Source organism: Salvelinus alpinus, chromosome 21, assembly GCF_045679555.1.
Source record: "Salvelinus alpinus chromosome 21, SLU_Salpinus.1, whole genome shotgun sequence".
Taxonomy (NCBI): Eukaryota; Metazoa; Chordata; class Actinopteri; order Salmoniformes; family Salmonidae; genus Salvelinus; species Salvelinus alpinus.
In genome coordinates, this window is record NC_092106.1 from 28,389,995 (window position 1) to 28,408,544 (window position 18,550).

Below are 18,550 nucleotides of genomic sequence, written 5' to 3' on the forward strand. Positions count from 1 at the left end.
CTTTTCATTCTATAGGGGAGGTCTCTCTGATTGGGAGCGCTTTCCGTCATACGTCATCACAGTTACCACGGTGATAAAATGGCACCTCCCCTTCATTTGTAAGCGTTTTCAAGTTTTCCCTCTCATTTATCACCATTGATATACAGTATTTCGCTCTTATTGTGCACCGTTCTTTTGCAACGGCAAATAGTATATATCACAAATATGTTATATTTCCAACCAGAACTCCTTTTATGTTGAAGCTTAAAGCTGTGGGGAGGGGGTCAACAAAGTCAATGCTGCACAATTTACATTGGGGGATGGGACACATCACGACATGACACACATTTGTGTCAATGGTCACGTGACCTTTACCATTCATAAACTAGAATGTCACAATACCAAAGATTGTTTATACTGCACCTATATTGCTTTCTGACTGTAACAAGAAAGACGTGTGCAACCGGTGCACTATAGTATCTATTCCCAACATGTTTTGTCTTAGCTAGAAACATTTCATTTCAAATCTAGCTCACAAAAGTCCTAGGTCTTTCTCTTTCTTCAAAAAGATAGGCCTCACCAGGAGCCTGATGTTGAGCGATAACAGTACTTTTCACGAGTCAGTTGTGACAATCTTGTCTAAGGGATTTATAGAAATGCATAGTCACTTTAATAACTCTACCTACATGTACATATTACCTCAATTACCTCGACCTACCGGTGCCACCGCACATTGACTCTGTACCAGTACCTAGGTATTTTTCTTAAAACTGCATTGTTGGTTAAGTGCTTGTAAGTAAGCATGTCACTGTAAGGTCTATACCTGTTGTATTTGGTGCATGTGACAAATACAATTTGATTTGATTTGAAACAACTTTAATGAAAAGGGATGTTAATAAATATTTACAAATGTAACACAATCACATCAGACAGGGTACAACACAACTTGATTATTTCAATAGCTATAAGAAACTTTCTTAAAGTGTAAGAAAAATCTGATCCGGAAATCAATTTTGAGTAAAACAATCACCTAAAGAACCTTAAACATATTTTGTGGGGAGAAACTGGCTTCTGACCTTGTCCTTCCAAAATATGACAAAAACAAACACATTTTGAATCATACAAATTCTGAAGTTCTTTAAATGTATTTCAGTTTTGATAATGAGCAAAGCTTTTCATGTTTGACCTACATTGACTGGTAGGATTGGCTACAGTCCTGTCCAGAAACAGATCTACAAAAATGGTTTAGGGGCTATAGGGGTTGTTTCTGGACAGACCACACAGATCTCATTAAGTTCAATACAAAAGAGGCTGAAAACCATCAGCTCTGTGGTGGTAGTTATTCAAAGTAACTATAGCATACATTCTTATGATAGGGTTATGAGCCATAGAAGATTGCAGGCTCATGAGTGCATTGTAAACAAGCATGTTGTCTGCTAGTACTGGCCTCATCTCTATTCATGTACATTCATCATGAAGCATATCACTCTGTCTGGCACACATACAGTACAATAAAATAATCTGTACGAAGAAACATCTCAACAACAAAAAATCATTGACCAAGCATTTGTGGTGCTGTATGTCTATTGGTCAGAAAAGGTTAAAACGTTAGAGTGAGAAATTACTTTGAGTATGCTCTTCTCCGTTCAACAACTCGGCCTATATGCAGGTCCAGCATTTGAAATCATGTCTGGCCACCAAAATCATATTTGAAGCTTCTGATGGAATAAACTACTGGCCTAGATTCTTAATTGTGCTTTTACCAAGTCGGACCAATTGGAAATGGAAGAACAGTAGAAAGAAGATGGAAACTTCCCTGAGACGATAACTATCTACAAGTTTCTATGAGCAGTCATCAAACATCAATCCATTTTGAAATCACATCACAAAACCATGCAGACGAGTGTTGCCCTCAACAGTGCAATAACAAAACTGCACTCATGTACAGATGTCAGTCAAAAGCCTGGAACTGAAGATACAAAACATTTAATTTCTCTTTTCTGAAAATAACAAAACTAAGCAAAAGACCAATGGAGTGCAAGCACTTGGTGACTAACTGATATCATGCAATGTTGGAATAAACAGACATAGTGGGTGAAATGTCACAGGATATTGTAAACAAACCTGCTTCTTGTCACTGATGCTCCCTCAGTTGCTGCAGATATGAGTTAGAATGTCTTCTATGGAAATAAATTAAAGCACTCCACTATCATGGGGTGACATTTGAAACAGTCAGGTACAGTAAGAGCTATATATTTTTTATAAAAGCCCATTTGAAACACCTATATAGATATGAATGTGTGAATAGCATGACAGTAATAATGAAAGTAAATGGATAGTCTGATGGCAGTTTGAGTAAGCTGGGTGATCTGTTGTTCAATAACAGTACAAATGATTGGGTGACATTATAGCAGTCTGGCAAATCATTTTCATTATGGCAAGAGCAATAAACTCCTTTTATTGGCAACATTTTTTGAGAGTTTATGAAGACCTGTATGAGAAATGCTGAGAGCAAAACTAACAAACAAGAAAATGACAACACACAGAAATTGTCTAAGGGGCAAAATTCCAAACCCAATCCATAACATCAACAGACTTCAAAAGGAACACCAAAAGGGTCAGTTTCAGCCTCCCTTCACACAATCAATACTTGAATTTCCTCCGTATATACAATAAACAGACATTTCTCCTTATGTACAACACATGACCTATCACCAATGAGATCATCTGTCAACATCCCTGACAGGGAAGGGGTTAAAACAGGTCTCGTTCCTGAATCAAGGAAAAACGGTAAATGGGTGATTTGATTTGAACAATCTTAAATTTCAAAAGTAAAAATATTAATTTTCAATCGTGGATACGTCATAATTTGAGAGGTAGCAAATCAACCATTTACATGTAAATCCATTTTAGAAGGAAGAGTGGTGTGTTCCAATTCCCCATCCTTCTCCCCAAAGTGCACTTGGCTTGCTCCCTCTTACGGAATACATTTTAAAACATTAAAATATATTTCCTACACCAGTCGGTCCCTTCCTTTTTAATGATTGTGCACAAAGAGCACACTTTGGGGAGAAGGCTTCAGAATAAGATTGAAGCTGGTAATAATTTCCAATAGTTGGGAAATTGACGGATCAATGTGAAGCCTTGCAAATCAGCTAGTTGCTTAAAGGGTTGATTTCAAATCTACCCCGACTGTCTGTTGAAGCTCATATCACAGCACTGGGTCATCATCAGCCTTCTCTTTTCTACTGATACATCCAACAGCATCTTTAATCAAGATCAATGCCAGTCCTCACAGAGGCATCATCCATATCATGTTCTGCTCTCTCCATACCCAACACTTCCCATTACAAGTGGTTCATTTCCCAATACACCACAAAACAAAACACATGTTTATCAACAATATGCACAGATGACTGATATATATGTTTATCAAATGTTTCTACTAGTTATATTGTGTACTCAATAATACTGGAATTCAGCAATATGCACCCCTCCTTCCTCAACAAGATATAAATGCTGTATTGAAAAATACATGAGAATACTGAGATATGGCAGTCAGTGTAGCTTGAGGAATATTTCAGTTCATATGAAAGCTTATGTTTATTGTCAGAATTCCTGAAATTAGATTAAAGGGAACGCTTGGCATTTAGTTACACATTGACATAACAATATGGGATGAAATATGACCCGCTAGGGACAAGTTACTATTTTGACAGGTTGGAATGCCTCTTTTATATAGGGCGCAGCAGAAGGGTTTGTTGACATTTGAGCAGGGCAACTTGAATAACAACCCCTTGACTGATGATATCATCTCCTGTCAAAATGCTCAGAGGAAACTCTAGATTTACAGGAGGGGGGGGGGGGGGGGTCGACTATAATGTTGACTGTAATGTTAGGGTCTCTCTTTACAAGTCATTTCTGTTTCCTGAACTTTCAGGAAAAATGGGATTGAACTTGGATTGAGCTGTGATTCTAGTTGAGATGTTTAAAATAGTGCCACGTCATCACTGGTTACTGTCTGTTTAAAACTGTGACCAAATGGGCGTAGCAACACATGGCTACTGGGAGTGAACATGGTTTATTATGGGACATTTCAGAAGTGCACACTTTGGCTCAGGAGTGACCTATCCCAGCCATATAAAATAGATTAGACTGGTAACACTAGATGAGTCCATATGGTAAGATCATCCTCACCAAGGCTGCCATGCCTTCTGCAATGGGGGTTAAAGGGAGCGGATATATAAAAAAAATACAGAACAGTCAAAAGACTAATGCATCTTCCCTTTACATATTAAATCATATATTAACTAAGAGTTATAATACAGAGATTATAATGGTAATCCAATGCGGTTATGAACAGTCAGAGTTAAGGAGAGGTGGTGTGTGGATAGCAGTTTGCTTCTTCTCCTCCTGGGCGAGTGGGTGGTCCCATGTCACTTCTTGGCCTGGGATTAGCTGGTCTGTGTTAGGGGAGGGAGGAGCCGAATTATTGCTTGGCCACCAGCCATGGGTCATTCTGCTGTCACCATGGAAACCCTGATGTGGCGCAGCCTTGGAGAATCTGAAATGGAGGAGGTGACATGTTTGTCAGATTACAGCCAAAAGTCGATCTATAAACAAAGGATTTATTTCAACCAACTTTCAAATGGGAAATTTGCACATTCTGAAATTGCATTTTTGTCCCCCCCAGTTTTATCATTTGGAATGTGATACAAAACAATGCAACGGGGTGCTTTAGGACCATGCGGATGCCTCAGAGCAGTCGGGTAGGCTGTGTGGAACATTTATACGACTGAAAAAAATAAATACAAAAATATGAAAACTTATGTCCCACCCACTTCTAAAACCAAAGTTGTTTGATTAGAGCAGTTATAGTAGTTACACAGAGTAAGCCATACAATTCCCAACAGGGAAGAACACAGGTTTTCACCATGACAACGGCTCCTTGTATGGCACATCATCTTCCTGAGTGTCTGATCTTCTGGGCTGGCCATCTTCTGGGCTTCCCTCCACATCCTCCAGGAGGTTGGCTGTAGAGTTGGCTATGCCCAGTCTTAGTGGGGATATGGTCGAGGAAAACACCTAAAGGACTGGATATGATACATACAGTGCATTCGGAAAGTATTCAGACCCCTTGACCCTTTTCCACATTTGTTACGTTACAGCCTTGTTCTAAAACGGATTAAAAAAAACTATTTCCTCAGCAATCTATACAGAATACCCCATAATGACAAAGCGAAAACAGGTTTAGATTTTTTAAGAACATTTATATAAAATAAAATAAAAAACAGAAATACCTTATGTAATGAAGCTGATGTAATGAAGCTGAGGTGCATCCTGTTTCCATTGATCATCCTTATTAAGATGCTTCTACAACTTGATTATTTCTGCAGCATTGAAGGTCCCTGAGAACAGTGGCCTCAATCATTGTGTAACCTTTATTTAACTAGGCAAGTCATCATTCTTAAATGGAATAAGTTTGGAACTCCACCAATTAGGCCAAACGGAAGCCACTCCTCAGGAAAAAGCACACGACAGCCCGCTTAGAGTTTGCCAAAATGCACCTAAAGGACTCTCAGACCATGAGAAACAAGATTCTCTGGTCTGATGAAACCAAGATTGAACTCTTTGGCCTGAATGCCAAGCTTCACGTCTGGAGGAAACCTGGCACCATCCCTACGGTGAAGCATGGTGGTGGCAGCATCATGCTGTGGGGATGTTTTTCAGCGGCATGGACTGGGAGACTAGTCAGGATCGAGGCAAAGATGAACAGAGCAAAGTACAGTGAGATCTTTGATGAAAACCTGCTCCAGAGTGCTCAGGACCTCAGACTGGGGCGAAGGTTCACCTTCCAACAGGACAACGACACTAAGCACACAGCCAAGACAACGCAGGAGTGGCTTCGGGACAAGTCTCTGAATGTCCTTGAGTGTCCCAGCAAGAGCCCAGACTTGAACCCGATCCAACATCTTTGGAGACCTGAAAACACTCCAACCTCACAGAGCTTGAGGTCTGCAGAGAAGACTGGGAGAAACTCCCCAAATACAGGTGTGCCAAGCTTGTAGAGTCATTCCCAAGAAGACTCGAGGCTGTAATCACTGCCAAAGCTGCTTCAACACAGTACTGAGTAAAGGGTCTGAATACCTATGTAAATGTGATATTTCTGATGTTTATTTTTGATAAATTAAAAAATGTCTAAAAAACTGTTTTTGCTTTGCCATTATGAGTTATTGTCTGTAGATTGATAAGGGAAAAAAACAATTTAATCAATTTTAGAATAAGGCTGTAACCTAACAAAGAGGTGGAAACCTAACAAAAGGGGTCTAAAAACTTTACAAAGGCACTGGACATCTGTATTATACAGTATGTGGTACGTGATCATTGAGTTCTATAAAAAGCCAACACTGCTAAATGGAACCCATCCAAGGTTTCTAATTGGAAATTAGAATCGACTGGCAATGAAGGATACGACTGGTGCTTCAGGAGCGTTCTTCTTTTTAACTTTCTTCTCTTTGTCTTGTCAGAGAATGATCTGGCGATTTCAAACAGCTTCTTTCTTGTTGCTAGGTGGGAGAGACAACAACAGTATCATCACAAAATAAATTACCAGAACAAAGGATTGTAAAAAGGGTTTGCCTAAGTATGCTGTTCTCTTGATTGAGTTAGTTAACAAGCCATTGCCAGAGAGACACGGGATGGTAATAATGTGTAGAGGTTGCCTTACATTTGCCCATGTGTTTGAGTTTGTCTCTAAACATGGCGTCATCTGACACAGCAGTACAAGCCTCCATCGACCCTGACTCACAGTGCTCTCCTGGAAACAAAGAAAGAAGTTGTAAAAGACAAACATAAACATATTATGCACACACACACACACACACACACACACACACACACACACACACACACACACACACACACACACACACACACACACACACACACACACACACACACACACACACACACACACACACACACACACACACACACACACACACACAAACACAACATGTGCTCACACATACTGTACGAACACAAGAACACACATGCACAAATAATGAACCTGAGTAGTCAACCAACAATTTACTTCAAACTTGTTGCAATCTATAAATAAGGACAAGCCCCCGGTGCCGACAACATGGATGGTAAATTGCTGAAGTTGATAAAGGAATAGATGTTTGCGCCTGTCTGCCACATCTTCAATTTAAGCCTAGAGGACAGTGTATGCCCTCAGGCCTGAAGGAAGGCAAATGTTAGTTTTTCGGACAAATCACCCACTCAACCTTATCTAGGATCTATTATTGAATAATGTGGCGATTGAGCAAGTTGAGGAGACTAAACTCCTCGGTGTAACCCTAGATAGCAAATTGTCATGGTCAAAACAATTAGACTCAAATGGTTTCTAAAATAGGAAGAGGTCTGTCAGTGTTTTGTCGCACCTGAACTACTGCCCAGTTGTGTGGTCATGTGCGGCAAAGAAGGATATACAGTACCAGTCAAAAGTTTGGACACACCTACTCATTCAAGGGTTTTTCTTTATTTTTACTATTTTCTACACTGTAGAATAATAGTGAAGACATCAAAACTATGAAATAACACATATGGAATGATGTAGTAACCAACAAAAGTGTTGAACAAATCAAAATATACGTTATATTTGTAATTATTCAAAGAACCACACTTTGACTTGATGACAGCTTTGCACACTCTTGGCATTCTCTCGAACAGCTTCATGAAGTAGTCACCTATAATGCATTTCAATTAACAGGTGTGCATTGTTAAAAGTTCATTTGTGGAATTTCCTTCTTAATGTGTTTGAGCCAATCAGTTGTGTTGTGACAAGGTAGGGGTGGTATACAGAAGATAGCCCTATTTGGTAAAAGACCAAGTCCATATTATGGCAATAACAGCTCAAATAAGCAAAGAGAAACGACAGTCCATCATTACTTTAAGACATGAAGATCAGTCAATGCTGAAATCTTCAAGAACTTTGAAAGTTTCTTCAAGTGCAGTAGCAAAAACCATCCAGCGCTATGTCGAAACTGACTCTCATGAGGACCGCCACAGGAAAGGAAGACCCAGAATTACTATTGCTGCAGAGGATAAGTTCATTAGAGTTACCAGCCTCAGACATTGCAGTCCAAATAAATGCTTCAGAGTTCAAGTAACAGAAACATCTCAACATCAACTGTTTAGAGGAGACTGTGTGAATCAGGCCTTCATGGTCAAATTGCTGCAAAGTAAACACTACTAAAGGACACCAATAAGAACAAGAGACTTGCTTGGGCCAAGAAACATGAGCAATGGACATTAGACCGGTAGAAATCTGTCCTTTGGTCTGATGAGTCCAAATTTGAGATTTTTGATTTTAACCTCCATGTCTTTGTGAGACGCAGAGTAGGTGAATGGATGATCTCCGCATGTGTAGTTCCCACCGTGAAGCATGGAGGAGGTGTGATGGTCTGGGGGTGCTTTGCTGGTGACACTATCAGTGATTTATTTAGAATTCACTTAACCAGCAAGGCTACCACAGCATTCTGCAGCGATACGCCATCCCATCTGGTTTGCGCTTAGTGGGACTATAATTTGTTTTTCAACAGTACAATGACCCGACACACCTCCAGGCTGTGTAAGAGCTATTTGACCAAGAAGGAGGGTGGTGGAGTCAGATGACCTGGGCTCCACAATCACCCGACCTCAACCCCATTGAGATGGTTTGGGATGAGTTGGATTGCAATTGGTTCCAGAACAGAGCAGCATGTATTCCATGAAGATATACATGGAGGGTGAATGTCAGTGGTACGCATGTCAAAGTTGAGGAGAGATTGACTGCATCACTATTGGTCTTTGTGGGAGGTGATGATGGGTTAAAAAGGTACTGAACTGTCTGTTCAAGCAGTTGGCACACCGTTAGGACACTCATCGGTACCAAACAAGACATTCAGCCAGAGGTCTCTTCACAGTCCCCAGGTCCAGAACAGAGGCTGGGAAATGCACAGTATTAAATACAGCCATGACCCAGGTAACTCAAGCTAGCAATACAACCAAATAAAAAAACAGATAAAAGAAAACCTTACAGAACGACGGGGACTGTGAAACGACAGACATTTAAAAAAATCTATTTGATATTATTATGTAATGTTATGTATATTACTGTTTCCTGGCAGTGGCTAATTGGGGATCCTAATAAAATACTAAATTAATCATTAATAATAGAAAGCTATTTATCGTGTCAACAACTACTTGGAGAAGATTTCACCAAACCCAGTCTTAGCAAATAAAAAAAAAAGATAGGTGGTTAGATATGGGATGTGATAAAGTGAAGTTATCAAAACAAACCAAGTCATTGAAATGTGTAGGCCTATTGTGTGTTTGAAAAAGAATGCGCACCCACACACACATTTACTGGTGAAGCTTATGAATGATATCTACCTGCTGTGGAATTCTCCATGTAAGTGGATGAATGATTGGACTTGGATTTCTTTGATTCATACTTCAAGCGATCTAAAACAGAGAGAGCTGGATGTTATGATGCAATACGGGACACTAAGAAACATTTATGAAGTGGGACATGGTTCCCAAATGTATACTATTGTAGGATAAAGCATCATAAGATACAAAAGGGACTTTGTAACTAGCATATCATGAAAGAGAGAGGAGCATTTTCAACAGTGGCTGACTTGCTCCGTAGAAAGCATAAACTTCACTACTGTACTAGCCTACTGTGTCCTGAACATGTATTCAGTGTGTTAAAGTATATCGTGCAGGTGACCATGTATGCATATCTGTGTGTGACACACACACACACACCTCTCTCCAGGGCGACGAGGAACTCGCGGTTGCGCTGCAGCTCTCTCATGAACTCCTCGTTCTGGAGGAACAGGGCGATGCGCTCATCATCCAGGTACTGTTTCAGTTTACGCTCTTGCTCTGTGCCTGCCACCTCCACGCCCTCGGCACCACCTGGCCCTCCAGGGGCCCCTAGGGCTCCACCAGCCCCTGGCCTGGAGATACCTCCCTGGGCCGTCCGCTGGGCGACGGAGGACAGAGAGGAGGAGGAAGAAGGTTGGGACAGACTGCTCTGTGAGCCCTATAGGAGGAGAGATGGAGAAAGAGAGGTTTAATTTAGTTGCTATTGATTTCTGTAAGCAGGATGTCACTCTGCTGTTAATGATGATGTCATTATGGGTCGGCAGGTAGCCTAGTGGTTAGAGCGTTGGACTAGTAACCGGAATCCCCGAGCTGACAAGGTAAAAATCTGTTGTTCTGCCCCTGAACAAGGCAGTTAACCCACTGTTCCTAGGCCGTCATTGAAAATAAGAATTTGTTCTTAACTGACTTGCCTAGTTAAATAAAGGTAAAATAAAAATAAATAGGGTCCTCCCGAGTGGTGCAGAGGTCTAGCTGTGCCACTAGAGATTCTGGGTTCTAGTCCAGGCTCTGTCGCAGCCGGCCACAACCGGGAGACCCATGGGGCGGCGCACAATTGGCCCAGCGTCGTCCGGGTTAGGGGAGGGTTTGACCAGCAGGGATGTACTTGTCCCATTGCGCACTAGCAACTCCTGTGGCGGGCCGGGCGCAGTGCACATTGGTGCGGCTGGCTTCAGGGTTAAGTGGGCATTGTGTCAAGAAGCAGTGCGGCTTGGTTGGGTTTCGGAGGACGCACGGCTCTTGACCTTCGCCTCTCCCGAGTCCGTACGGGAGTTGCAGCGATGAGACAAGACTGTAACTACCAATTGGGGAGAAAAAAGTGGGATTTTTTTTTGTCATAGTGCTAATGTTTTTTTGTGTGTGGTTTTCTTCACATCTACTGTGTACCTGTATACTGTCCAGTTGCTGTGGCAGGATCCGCAGGAAATCATCTGGAAGGTTGCCAAGCAATGGCGGATTCCAGTTCCTGTAGCTGCGGACCTGCCGGTGACCTGGAGGTGGCTGAGCCTCGAACCTAGGTCAGACAAGGGTCAAAAAAAGGTTACGGTCAGACTAGATAGAGATTCATATGCCATGTCATACTAGATTTAAACTAAATGCACACATCATACATTGCGTACTGATGCTGTGAAAAGTAAGCAATGCATGAAAACACAAATAATTATTCATGTCTGTTTGTCTTTACAATAAAATCATCTTTGAGCAGCAGTCACCACATTTAACACATTACTTTGTACAGTCCAAGAAATAAATAACTGACTAAATAAATTCTAAATAATGCCACTTTAATATATTGTATTTTATACCATCTACTGCACCTTGCCTATGCCGCTCGGCCATCGCTCATCCATATACTTACATGTACATATTCTAATTCACCCCTTTAGATTTGTGAGTATTAGGTAGTTGTTGGGGAATTGTTAGATATTACTGCACTGTCGGAACTAGAAGCACAAGCATTTCGCTACACTCGCATTAACATCTGCTAACCATGTGTGTGTGACAAATAAAATTTGATTTAATAACTGAATCTCTTAGCTGGTGGTGTGAAGCAGAAGAAATGTGGACATGATCTTGAATCATAGACTCTTGGGCTTGAAGCAAATTCAAATACATGGAGGTCCAGTGATACACAAGCACCAATTACACACACACACACACACACACACACACACCAGCTGGAGACAGCATTGCAGTTCTTAAAACGGCCACCAGGCGGAGCATTGATTTACAATAAGAGCATGTGGTAAACTGTGACATCAACAGACCCCTGCTCCTAATTCAGAGCATGTAAATCCCAGAGAACCACTTCCTCTGGGCTTTAAAAAGAGTACAGGCTAGGGGATTGCATGTGAACAAAAGGTCCTGTTGGGGTTTTTAAAACACGCATCCTTCCTTCCTCCCTTTCATAAAGTAATCAGTGTTCATGTTTGAGATGCACATATTCTATAGAGGATTAAAGGATTACCACTCCGGGCAATGCTTAGATCTGTTGAATTGTATAGTATAGTACAGAGGAGGCTGGTGGGAGGATATATAGGAGGACAGGCTCATTGTATTGGCTGGAATGGAATAAATGAAATGGTACCAAACACATCAAACACATGGAAACAATGTAATGGTACCAAACACATCAAACACATGGAAACAATGTGTTTGACACAATTCTTTCCATTCTAGTCATTACAATGAGCTTGACATCCTATAGCTCTTTCCCTCCAGCCTCTGATAGTATGACAATTTACCTTGGTGGAGGAGTGGGCGGGGCCTCTGGGTACTTCCTGTCATAGATGTGCATGTCATAAGTGGGCGGTGAGTAGACAGGAGGCGGTTCCTCGTCAGAACTGTCCGGTTCTAATGTCCTCTCCAGAACCTGGCCCGGGGAATGGAGGAGAGCAAGAGAAAGATAGAGCATGTCCCTGATCAATAACATTCATACACATTTATCCATTTAAAATCAGTCATGTCAGTAAGATAAATAATTTCAGATTTATGAAAGAAGCTGGTTGGGTTAGTGTCTGATACGGAAACTGGAGCACACAAACAGCACTACTTTTAGGCATTAGTGCTGCCTTTACTATTTATATTCTAGTGAGATGAGATGGGTTGCAGTTCCTTTCTTTTCTGTGTGTGGTAGTGGTACATAATGTATTTTTTATTATTGATTAATAGCTAGACTACAACAAGAACAGGAGGGGAGGGAGAGAGGCCAGTAGGCCAGCAGAGGATGTGGACCAGCGGTCCCCAATTACATTCAGCCATTAGCCAATTTTTCCTTGAGCAGATGGTCGGAACATAACTATAAATAATTTGTAGACTGCAAATTAACCGCAAGAATCCCAAACAGATATATTATTTAACAAAAACATAATCATTTCAAACCTTTATTACAGTTGGGATATGATCACATATGCCTTTCTATATATGCGTGGGAATACTTGGGAACATATTTCCTAAATAAAACAATTTTGCACTAAGCTTCGGTGATATACCGTATACCGGGGCATTTAGACATACAGATGGTATGATTTTCAATACCGAAAATCCTACCATCAGCGCGTGCTACGCCACTGCTTATAACTAACTATAAGTTAACTATCATAGATGTGCCAAATAAATTACATCCAGCTCAGGGCTCCAGCTTTGCAGTTGGTTTGCTAACTTGCTAGCTAAGTGGCTAGATGGCAAGATCAAGCTTCTTGGTTACAGCAGAAACAAATCCATCCCTTTCCTGGATCAAGATCCATGTTGCCCAATTTATTTTATTTAATATATAGTGTCCTTTTTGGGCACTTCCAGTAATACCGTATACCTCAGTATGTTACAGAAAGGATATGACCGTATGTTATGGTATAGACAGTATGGTACAGAAAGGATATGACCGTATGTTATGGTATAGACAGTATGGTACAGAAAGGATATGACCGTATGTTATGGTATAGACAGTATGGTACAGAAAGGATATGACCGTATGTTATGGTATAGACAGTATGGTACAGAAAGGATATGACCGTATGTTATGGTATAGACAGTATGGTACAGAAAGGATATGACCGTATGTTATGGTATAGACAGTATGGTACAGAAAGGATATGACCGTATGTTATGGTATAGACAGTATGGTACAGAAAGGATATGACCGTATGTTATGGTATAGACATTATGGTACAGAAAGAGTATGATAGTATGGTATGGTACAGACAGTATGGTACAGAAAGGATATGAAAGTATGGTACAGACGGTATGGTAAAGAAAGGGTATGACAGTACGGTATGGTACAGACAGTATGGTAAAGAAAGGGTATGACAGTATGGTACAGTACAGAAAGGGTATGACAGTATGGTACAGACAGTATGGTACAGAAAGAGTATGATAGTATGGTACAGACAGTATGGTACAGAAAGGATATGAAAGTATGGTACAGACGGTATGGTAAAGAAAGGGTATGACAGTACGGTATGGTACAGACAGTATGGTAAAGAAAGGGTATGACAGTATGGTACAGTACAGAAAGGGTATGACAGTATGGTACAGACAGTATGGTACAGAAAGAGTATGATAGTATGGTACAGTACAGAAAGGGTATGACAGTACGGTATGGTACAGAAAGGGTATGACAGTATGGTATGGTACAGACAGTATGGTACGGCACAGAAAGGGTATGCCAGTATGGTACAGACAGTATGGTACAGAAAGGGTATGACAGTATGGTATGGTACAGACAATATGGTAAAGAAAGGGTATGACAGTATGGTACAGTATGGTATGGTACAGACAGTATGGTACAGAAAGAGTATGATAGTATGGTACAGTACAGTACAGAAAGGGTATGACAGTATGGTATGGTACATAAAGGGTATGACAGTATGGTACAGCACAGAAAGGGTATGACAGTATGGTATGGTACAGAAAGGGTATGACAGTATGGTACAGAAAGTATGGTACAGAAAGAGTATGACGGTATGGTATGGTACAGTATGACATGGTACAGACAGTATGGTAGAGAAAGGGTATGACAGTATGGTATGGTACAGACAGTATGGTACGACACAAAAAGGGTATGACAGTATGGTACAGAAAGGGTATGACAGTATGGTACAGTATAGTATGGTACAGAAAGAGTATGACGGTATGGTATGGTACAGTATGACATGGTACAGACAGTATGGTACAGAAAGGGTATGACAGTATGGTATGGTACAGACAATATGGTAAAGAAAGGGTATGACAGTATGGTATGGTACAGACAATATGGTACAGAAAGAGTATGATAGTATGGTACAGTACAGAAAGGGTATGACAGTATGGTATGATACAGAAAGGGTATGACAGTATGGTACAGTATAGTATGGTACAGACAGTATGGTACAGAAAGGGTATGACGGTATGGTATGGTACAGAAAGGGTATGACGGTATGGTATGGTACAGACAGTATGGTACAGAAAGGGTATGACAGTATGGTATGGTTCAGACAATATGGTACAGAAAGGGTATGACAGTATGGTACAGCACAGAAAGGGTATGACAGTATGGTACAGACAGTACGGTACAGAAAGGGTATGACGGTATGGTATGGTACAGTATGGTATGGTACAGACAGTATGGTACAGAAAGGGTATGACAGTATGGTATGGTACAGACAATATGGTAAAGAAAGGGTATGCCAGTATGGTACAGTATGTTATGGTACAGAAAGAGTATTATAGTATGGCACAGTACAGAAAGGGTATGATAGTATGGTATGGTACATAAAGGGTATGACAGTATGGTACAGACAGTATGGTACATCACAGAAAGGGTATGACAGTATGGTACAGAAAGGGTATGACGGTATGGTACAGTATGGTATGGTACAGACAGTATGGTACAGAAAGGGTATGACAGTATGGTATGGTACAGACAATATGGTACAAACAGGGTATGACAGTATGGTATGGTTCAGACAATATGGTACAGAAAGGGTATGACAGTATGGTATGGTACAGAAAGGGTATGACAGTATGGTATGGTACAGACAGTATGGTACATAAATGGTATGACAGTATGGTACAGAAAGGGTATGACAGTATGGTATGGTACAGACAGTATGGTACAGAAAGGATATGACAGTACGGTATGGTACAGTGTGGTATGGTACAGACAGTATGGTACAGAAAGGGTATGACAGTACGGTATGGTACAGTATGGTATGGTACAGACAGTATGGTACAGAAAGGGTATGACAGTATGGTACAGAAAGGGTATGACAGTATGAAAATGTGGATCCCGTCCAACCTTACTCTTTTCCTGGTGATTTTACAGTATTTTACATCCAACATGATAACAATGCAGTGGATAGCATCCGTCTTACGTGCTCCTGGCCAATTCTGCTATTTCATGTGTTTTTTAAGCTGATCTTAACTTTTTTTGTACATAAGGTCTCTACCATCATTTCCTATGAATGAAAACTTTGGAACATCAGAACAGCAATCACTAACCTCGATTTGGACAAACATTTCTATGTTCTGCTTACTCCGGACCAGACCCTAATCCCCGGGACTCGAAAGGAAGCTGTGGCGAAAGAGAGGCAGGCGAGCCAGAACCCTGACGTGACTAGGTCGGCGAGCAAATAGACAACCACTGCCCTCTATTCAACTGGCAACACTGGAGAACAAACTGGATGAGATCCGCTCGAGACTATCCTATCAACAGGACCTGAAAAACTGTAAAATCCTACGTTTCCCAAAGTTGTGGCTGAATGAGGACATTAATGTACATCTTTCTGGTTTTTCTATTGTGGAGGATGAATCAGAATTAGTTGGGTAACATAGATAAATAAGATGTTTTATTTACATAATATGCTTATGTGAGATACTTGTCATTAGAATGTCTCCCTTTGGACTATACTGTTGGCAGTTGCACTTTCCCTTCTCAGCTAGGGAAAAGTAACTTGGAGCCCAGAGGGGAGAGGTCAGGCTTGTCTTTTACATGTCTCTGGTAATATGCAGAATATCAGAAAGGGAGAGGTCAGAATGGAACATTGTCTTCATATGTGAATGTATCTGTTAAACCATGTGAAGGGATGGCGTGATTAAGGGGGAACCAATTATCTCTTGGCTCCACAATGTCTGTGCGCAAGTCACTCCCCTCAGTGAGCTTGTCCAGGAGTCGGGAGAAGAGGGGGTTTACTTGAGATGGGAGAATATAGAGTTGACAATTGAGTTATGCCTTAGATGAGGTAATGTTTTGGTACTATGAAGTACCAGGAACGAGATTAGAACCCCGTCTTAGAGACCAAACTGAACGATAATTTATAGCTAATGCTATCTGGCTATGGGATACTCCTTTCTCAAGTAAAAGGCCCTTTGTGAAGTTTTCCTAAGATCTGTGGTTCGTCATATAAGTTGAGAGAGGTGTATCTTGGCTATAAAAGATCTTTGTATTCTACTGTAGGGACTCTCAGAATTCATTATAGACACTGAATTGATCTGAGAGTCACAGGGCTATGGTGAAGCTCATATTATTATTAAATATTAAATTTAAGTATAACTCTGACTGGTGTGTGGTTTGTAACTCTCCTCATTTGGTAATAGAGGAAATTGCCACGACACTATGCATCATCAAGACCGGACTGCAAACTCGGGTATGACGAAGGGATGATGGGTGTGTCGCTTTGTTAACAACAGCTGGTGGGTGAGCTCTAATGTTAAGAAAGTCTCAAGGTTTGCTTGGCTGAGTTAGAATACCTGCAGACCATACTATTTACCAAAAGTGTTCTCATCCATATTTTTCGTAGCTGTCTATTTACCAACACAAACCGATGCTGGCATAAAGACCTCACTCAACAAGCTGCATAGGGCCATAAGCAAACAAGAAAATGCACATTCAGAGGCGGCATTTCTCATGGCCGGTGATTTTACTGCAGGGAAACTTAAATCTGTTTAACAATTTTTACCAGCATGTCACCTGTGCAACTAGAGGTAACAAAACTCTAGATCATCTTAATTCCACAAACAGAAATGCATACAAGGCCCTTCCTTGCACTCCCTTTGGCAAATCAGACCATAACTCTATCCTTCTGCTTCCTACTTACAAGCAAAAACTCAAACAGGAAGTGCCAGTGACTCGTTCAATATGGAAGTGGTCCGATGAAGCGGTTTCTATGCTACAGGACTGTTTTGCTAGCACAGATTGGAATATGTTCCGGGATTCATCCGATAATATTGATGAGTTTACCACATCAGTTACCGACTTTATTAATAAGTACATTGAGGACCGTGTCCCCACAGTGACCGTACGTACACACCCCAACTAGAAGCTATGGATTACAGTCAACATCCGCACTGAGTTAAAACCTCTTGACGCTAGGGGTCAGATTTTATATTTTATTTTTAAATAACATTCCCAAGGTAAATGGACTATTTCTCAGGTCCAGATCGTAGAATATGCATATCATTTACAGATTAGGATAGAAAACAGTCCAAAGTTTCCAAAACTGTCAAAATATTGTCTGTGAATATAACAAAACTGATTCTGCAGGCGAAAACCTGAGAAAATCTAACCCGGAAGTGATGTTTATTTTTTAACATTTTTATCTGTGTTTCCTGGCCCGTCTTTCTTCCATTTAAAGGGGTATCAACCAGATTTCTTTTCCAATGGCTTCCTCAGGCTGTGCCCAGGTTTTAGACATAGTTTCAGGCTTTTATTTTGAAAAATGAGCAAGATTTTTCAAAACTAGTCAGGTGTCCTCTGATTAGTTCCTGCGCGCGAGAGGGTAGCTCTCCATTTTCTTTTTCTCTCTTATTGAATAGGTTACGGTCCGTTTGAAATATTATCGATTATGTTTGTTAAAAACAACCTGAGGATTGATTATAAAAAATATTTGACATGTTTCTACGACCATTACGGATACTTTTTGGAATTTTCGTCGAACGGAACGAGACTTTGGTTTTCTGAACATAACGCGCAACCCAAATGGCGTTTTTTTGTTATAAAAGTAATATTTATCGAACAAAAATAACATTTGTTGTGTAACTGGGAGTCTCGTGAGTGCAAACATCCGAAGATTATCAAAGGTAAGCGATTAATTTGATTGCTTTTCTGACTTTCGTGACCATGCTAATTTGGGGCTAGCTGTTCTAGCATTGATTGATA

General features: G+C 40.7%; 1 protein-coding gene across 4 annotated transcripts in view; it reads right to left on the minus strand.

Moving 5' to 3' along the window:
- Positions 1-841: 841 nt before the first annotated feature.
- The window catches only part of LOC139548176 (CUE domain-containing protein 1-like), a 61,682-nt gene continuing 43,973 nt past the window's right edge, over positions 842-18,550 (minus strand). For all 4 annotated transcript variants that reach the window (XM_071357646.1, XM_071357643.1, XM_071357644.1 and 1 more), the window contains exons 3-10: positions 12,162-12,289; positions 10,804-10,930; positions 9,796-10,075; positions 9,418-9,489; positions 6,707-6,796; positions 6,452-6,545; positions 4,913-5,035; positions 842-4,543 (exon numbers count right to left, since the gene is read on the minus strand). In XM_071357646.1, the coding sequence (XP_071213747.1) occupies position 4,543; positions 4,913-5,035; positions 6,452-6,545; positions 6,707-6,796; positions 9,418-9,489; positions 9,796-10,075; positions 10,804-10,930; positions 12,162-12,289 (915 nt within the window). In that variant the 3' untranslated portion in view covers positions 842-4,542. The remainder of the gene's footprint in view (positions 4,544-4,912; positions 5,036-6,451; positions 6,546-6,706; positions 6,797-9,417; positions 9,490-9,795; positions 10,076-10,803; positions 10,931-12,161; positions 12,290-18,550) is intronic.